We start from the raw sequence: 6,591 nt of genomic DNA, 5'->3' as shown, positions 1-6,591 counted from the left end.
GGCAGTGAATTGTGGCTCAACTACATTCTTTCCAAGCCAGTTTTCCAGGGCAGCTGCAGGGGTTTGAAAGCACCCTAGGGGGCACACTGTAAAAGTGGAGAGATTTTAAAAAAAAAAGGGGGGGAAAAAAGAAAATTATTAATTGAGGCATTTAATCTAACTTGTAAACGAAGAGCCCAGAATGCTGGGAAATGGAATGGCATTTGGGGAAAGAAAAGCTGGGAAAAGCAGATAGAGAAGTTCCCTATGGAAGGCATACCAGGAGCTGCCCCCTGAGAGAGTGATGATCATCTGTGGGATTCTTTTCCAGCTCCTGGGAGCCCAGCAGAGCCCACAGGGATGAGAGTGGCCGTGGTGGGCGCGGGGGTCAGCGGGCTGGCAGCCACCAAGTGCTGCCTGGACGAGGGGCTGGAGCCCACCTGCTTCGAGCAGAGCCAGGACATCGGGGGGCTCTGGCGCTACACGGTGAGCAAGGGGACAAGGGGACATGTTCTCCTCCCTGCCACTGAGAGATGGGGACACCACACACACACATACACACACACATTTGTGCAGTGACAACAACAGCTTCCTCTTTATTGCAAGTTGTTCTCAAGTTTTATACCCCTAAAGTCATTGGTTACATCAAACCAGCTCGTTATATTCATTGGACAAAGCAATAGCTTATTGTATTTTATTTGTACAAAGCATGTACAAATTATATTATATTATATTATATTATATTATATTATATTATATTATATTATATTATATTATATTATATTATATTATATTATATTATATTTCATATTATATAATAGTCAATAATTAATTGGTAAGAGTTTACAACAAATTTTTAAGTTTAAGTTTACGACAAGCTATTAATTATTATTATTTACAACAAATTATTATTAAACAGAGGCTGCTTATTAAGGCATGGATCCTCTAACTGTAAATATCCCTTTGGTGTCTATTTTATTGGTTTCCATGCTAACAGCCTTGCTTTCTTCCTTGCTATGGATAAACTCATATTTTATCAATTTCTTTGTCGTGTTTGTGAGGTCCCCAGGATGAGGTGAAAGATGAGGAATCTGGCTCCATGTTCTCAGAAGGCTGATTTATTATTATATTATATTATATTATATTATATTATATTATATTATATTATATTATATTATATTATATTATATTATATTATAGTTCTATACTAGAACTTTACTAAAGAAAGAGAAAGGGTACAGACAGAAGGCTTAACAAGTATGAGTAATAAAAACTTGTGACTGACTCCTCAGAGTCTGACACAGCTGGCTGTGATTGGTCATTAAGAAAAACATTTCACATGAAACCAATCAAACGTGCACCTGTTGGTAAACAATGTCCAGACCACATTACAAAGCAGCCAAGCACAGGAGAAATGAATCAGATAATACTTTACATTTTTCTCTGAGGCTTCTCAACTTCCCAGGAGAAGAAATCCTGGGCAGAGAGGATTTTTCACAAAATATGACAGTGACATCTCTTCTTCTGTTAGCTCAGTTGTTTGGCCTGCAGACCAGCTGCTAAGGCCATCCTCACCTCCTCTGGCAGCTGCAGCTTTGCAGGGCTGTGGGGTGGCTGGAGTGGCTGTGAGGGTTTGCTGGGTGCTGAGGTGCACCCCAGAGGCCAGGGCAGCAGGGGGACAGTGCCCAGCCTGGGCACAGGGCTGATGCACCCGGGCTGCCGTGGCAGGAGCACATCGAGGCCGGCCGGCCCAGCCTTTACCCATCAGTCATCAGCAACACCTCCAAGGAGATGTCTGCCTTCTCTGACTTCCCCTTCCCCGAGCACTTCCCCGTGTTCCTGCCCAATGCCCTGCTCCTGGACTACCTCCGGCGCTACACCGAGCACTTCAGCCTGAGGCAGCACATCAGATTTGGGGTGAGTGAGGCCCCTGCTCTCCACCCTGCCCTGCTCCCCACCCACCCTGGGTGCCCGTGGGCACTTGTGGTATTTTCAGGGTCCTCATCGGAGGAGGAATTGATTAATCTGACTCCATGTTCTTAGAAGGCTGATATATTATATTATATTATATTATATTATATTATATTATATTATATTATATTATATTATATTATATTATATTATATTTATACTAAACTATAAAGAATAGAGAAAGGATACAGACAAAAGGCTACAAGGAATGATAACGAAAACCCATGGCTTCTTCCAGAGTCCTGACACAGCCTGACTGTGATTGGTCATTAAGTTAAAACAATTCACGTGAAACCAATCAAACAATCACCTATTGGATAAACAATCTCCAACCACATTCCAAAGCAGCAAAACACAAGAGAAGCAAATGAGATTATATTGTTTTCCTTTTTCTCTGAGGCTTCTCAGCTTCCCAGGAGAAAAAAATCCTGGCGAAGGGATTTTTCCAGAAAATATGATGGTGACAGTGATTTGCTTCACTACCACGTTTCAGAGCACCGTTGTCAGCATCCGTAAGCGCCCCGACTTTGCCGCCACGGGCCAGTGGGATGTGGTCACGGAAGCAGGGGGAAAGCAGACATCACAGGTCTTTGATGCTGTTATGGTTTGCAGCGGCAATTTCTCAGAGCCATCCCTCCCCCTGCAGTGTTTTCCTGGTATGGTATACAAGGAAATGTTGTTACCTGCTTCAGGGGCTGGGGAGGGAAGATTTAGGGGTTATTCGGGGAAAATCCTCCCTTTCTTTTCTTGCTTCTGCTTTCCAAACCTGCTGGCATCAACAGCAATACTGTCCCGTGCTTCAGCAGCTTTGTCTCTGAGACCCAATTTTGGAGAGGAAGCATCAATTAATTCTGTGTGCATGGGATGGAGGGCTGGACCTCCCTGAGACCCTGGTGGCCAGAGATTGCACTCTTTGCTCTTACCATCTGGGTTGCTTTTTAACACCAGTTCTCCCAACAAAATCCACAAATGCTGGAGTGCTTCAGAGCTCTGTTTGTTTTTCCCCTGAGGCATCGAGAGGTTCCGAGGGCAGCACTTCCACAGCAGGCAGTACAAGCATCCTGACGTGTTCCAGGGCAAGCGTGTCCTCGTGGTGGGCATGGGCAACTCGGGAGTGGACATCGCCGTGGAGGCCAGCCGGGTCGCTGCAAAGGTGCCACCACCCTGCCACCCCCGGCCTCTGGGGACAGGGACACTAGGGACTGTGGTTATTCATTGTTGTGGTGGTGTTGTGGGTTTCAGGATGAGGTGAGAGATGAGAATTGACTCCAAGTTCTCAGAAGGCTGATTTATTATTATATATTATATTATTATATATTATTTGAAAATTATATACTAAAACTATTGTGCCAGTGCCATCTGTGACGGTGTTCACAGGGGTTTTCAGGTTGGGGAAGAGACGAGGATCTGACTCCATGTTTCAGAAGGCTTGATTTATTATTTTATTATATATATTACATTAAAACTGTACTAAAAGAATAGAAGAAAAGGTTTCCTCAGAAGGCTAGCTAAGAATAGAATAGCAAAGAAAGAATGATAACAAAGGTTTGTGGCTTGGCTCTCTGTCCAAGCCAGCTGGGCTGTGATTGGCCATTAATTAGAAACAACCACATGAGACCAATCCCAGATGCACCTGTTGCATTCCACAACAGCAGATAATCATTGTTTACTTTTGTTCCTGAGGCCTCTCAGCTTTTCAGGAGGAAAAATCCTAAGGAAAGGATTTTTCATAAAAGATGTCTGTGACAAACTATACTAAAGAAAGAGAAAGGAGACATCAGAAGGCTAGAAAAGAATGAATAATAAAAACCCATGACAGACTCAGAGAGTCCGACACAGCTGGCTGTGATTGGCCATTAGTTAAAAACAATTCACATGTTGGGTAAACAATTCTCCAAATCATATCCCAGAGGAGCAAAACATGGAGAAGCTGAAGCTTCCCAGCTTCCCAGGAGAAGAAATCCTGGCAAAGGGATTCTTCATAAAATATCACAGTAGCAGGGGACAGTAGCTCAGTGTGCTGTCATCACAAACAGTCTTTCTGAGCCTGAATTTTTTGGTCAAAAAGCTACCTTGAAAGCAAGCTGGTTTTGTTCTTGTCTCCTGTTTCACCTCCATCATCAGCAGCCAGGAGAAATTAAAGATGCTGTTGCTGCTTTTCCATCGCGCGGCTGTCTGCGCCGTGCCCCTCTGAGTTTCTTTATAAAGGAAAAGCAGCAAATTCATCACCTGAAGCATTGGTTCTTCCCTTGCAGGTGACCATTAGCACCACTCGAGGAGCCTGGCTGCTCAGCCGTGTGTTTGAGCATGGCTACCCCTGGGATATGATTTTAAACACTCGCCTGATGAGCCTGATCAAAACCAACTTGCCTGGACCCCTTTCATGGTGGTTGATTAATTATAAGGTGAACCAGTGGTTCAACCATGAAAACTATGGCCTTCAACCAGAGAACAGGTATTCTTGGTGGTCCCCATCCCATGCTGATGGGCTTGTGGTGTGGGCAGGGGGAGATGTTCAGCAACCAGCATCAACCAATGCCCAGACTGGGGTGATCTCCAGTGGGGAGGAGAAAATAAGCTGTAGCTCCCTTAAGTGGTGAAAGATAGGGCATGCTGGAAAAGCCCAGGAAGGCCCAGAGGAGGGTCTCTGGGTAAAGAGGAGCAGGAAGGCTTAAAGCTTAAAGTTCTGGAAAGAGATGATTTGAAGAGTAACTGAGTGAGGGGAATAAGATGGCAGGAGATGTCAGTGAATCACTCCCGCTGTGGGAGAGGGTGATATTGGTGACACTGTCATTGCCTGGAGGTGGGAGGCAGGGCTATTTGCTCAGAGAAAACGACACCAAGAGGTGTGAGCTGGTGGGAGGAGGAGCAGGGGAGCAGCAGGGCTTGTTTGTGGTGCCCCACTCTCAGAGGCCCTGGCTCTCCACAGCTGGCTGGTGCGGGAGCCCGTGCTGAATGACGAGCTCCCAAGCTACATCCTGACAGGCAGGATCACCATCAAGCCAGGTGTGAAGGAGTTCAAGGACAACTCAGTCCTTTTCCACAACTGCCCTGAGGAGGAGCCCATCGATATCGTTGTCTTCTGCACGGGCTACACCATCTCCTTCCCCTTCCTGGACGAATCCATCGTCAGGGTGGAGAACAAGCACGCGTCCCTCTACAAATACGTGTTCCCACCCCAGCTGCAGAAGCCCACCCTGGCTGTCCTTGGGCTGATTAAGCCCTTTGGAGCCATCATGCCCGTGGCAGAGATGCAGGCACGCTGGGTGAGCCGTGTCTTCAAAGGTAGGAGAGCAAATGTGAGCCCTCCTGTGCCCCAAAATGCAGCTCAGACAAAACTGGACATGGTTTGTCCCTTCACCCAGTGAGATCCCAGAGCTAAGAAGTTCAGAGTGGATGAGGGAGCATTTCTGAGGCTCAGATTTCCCAGGTTATCTCACCTCAGCTAAGCTACAGCAACATGAGTGAGGAAAGAAACCTACTGGTGTTTTGTTTGGGGTTTTTTATAAAAATAGTAAGAATAACCTCGTGGAGAGCTAGGTCAGGACTAAACCCCAGAGATGAGAAGTTCTGGGGTTTCTCTTTGGGGTGATCCTCTCTGGGGCTTGCACAGCCCATCTGCCCCCACATCACCTGCCTGTGCCCTGACAGCACACATCTGTAAGAGCAGGAGGAGGTGTGGGTGAATTTGGAATACTGGAGGGCTGGTTTTGGGCAGGACTGCAGCACTGCCAAATAAACTGCCTGCAATGAGAGTTTCCTGCCCTCCCAGGGAAGGGATTCCCACATTTTGCATCACTGAGTGAGTTCACAGTTTCCCTCCAGGAGTTAAACTCTGCAGAACACTCTCTCTTTCTAGGCTTGTGTCAGTTGCCTCCCCAGGCTGTCATGGAGAAGGAAGTAAATAAGAAGAAGAAAAACCAAATCCAATGGTAAGTCATTCCCCAGAGCCCCAAAGGTTTTTTGGTGGATTGAAAAACCTCTGGAGTTTTTGGGGAGGATTCCTGGATCCAGCTCCCCCTTTACTCACTTGCAAAGAGCCAATGTAACCTTTGATTTAACACTGATATTTTGCCTGTTGGTGACAGGAAAAAATTAATTCAGGGTACTCAAGGCAAAAGCTTGCTTGGGAGTTGGGGAAGAACATCAGGATCCCCACGGACTGAGAGATAAAATGGCAGAGAAATAAATGGAAATAAGTGCAAAGTAATTCAGCTTGGGGGGGAAAAGCCAACCTACAACCAGCGAGGTGTACACTGAGATTGTCTCATCTCACAGCATGGAGACATGGAGACCTAACTCACTGTGAACAGGTGTCTGAGCACACTGGTGTGTGGTTCACAGGCAGGCAAAAAGCTTAAAAGGATTAGGGAATGAATGAGCCAATCCCAGGAAACTGGGTGATAGATAAATCCATGGCTCACTTAAATAGCTATAGGAGAAAAGGTATAGGAGAGTCAAGTACAGAATTGCACAGAATACAATACAAGGCTAAGTGGGTATGGGCTTTTGCAGACCTCTGAAGGTGGGACATGAAGCTATGAATTCTGCAGAGAAGGTGAACTGGGAGCAATTCTCCAAGCCACTGTGTATTCTTGCAATATTGGTGGAAATGAACGTGAGGGATACTAAAGGGTGCCA

At 46.0% G+C, this 6,591-nt stretch overlaps 1 protein-coding gene across 1 annotated transcript; it reads left to right on the top strand.

Moving 5' to 3' along the window:
- The first annotated feature begins 339 nt into the window (after positions 1 to 339).
- LOC129123617 (flavin-containing monooxygenase 1-like) lies at positions 340 to 5,886 on the top strand. Its single transcript, XM_077173274.1, has 7 exons — positions 340 to 465; positions 1,708 to 1,896; positions 2,444 to 2,606; positions 2,961 to 3,103; positions 4,206 to 4,405; positions 4,880 to 5,235; positions 5,810 to 5,886. Exons 1-7 carry the CDS (start codon positions 340 to 342, stop codon positions 5,884 to 5,886), a joined length of 1,254 nt encoding a protein of 417 aa, XP_077029389.1.
- Positions 5,887 to 6,591: the final 705 nt, after the last annotated feature.

Source organism: Agelaius phoeniceus, unplaced genomic scaffold, assembly GCF_051311805.1.
Source record: "Agelaius phoeniceus isolate bAgePho1 unplaced genomic scaffold, bAgePho1.hap1 Scaffold_529, whole genome shotgun sequence".
Taxonomy (NCBI): domain Eukaryota; kingdom Metazoa; phylum Chordata; class Aves; order Passeriformes; family Icteridae; genus Agelaius; species Agelaius phoeniceus.
Note: the sequence above shows the minus strand (reverse complement) of the source record. Positions and strands in the feature narration are given on the sequence as shown.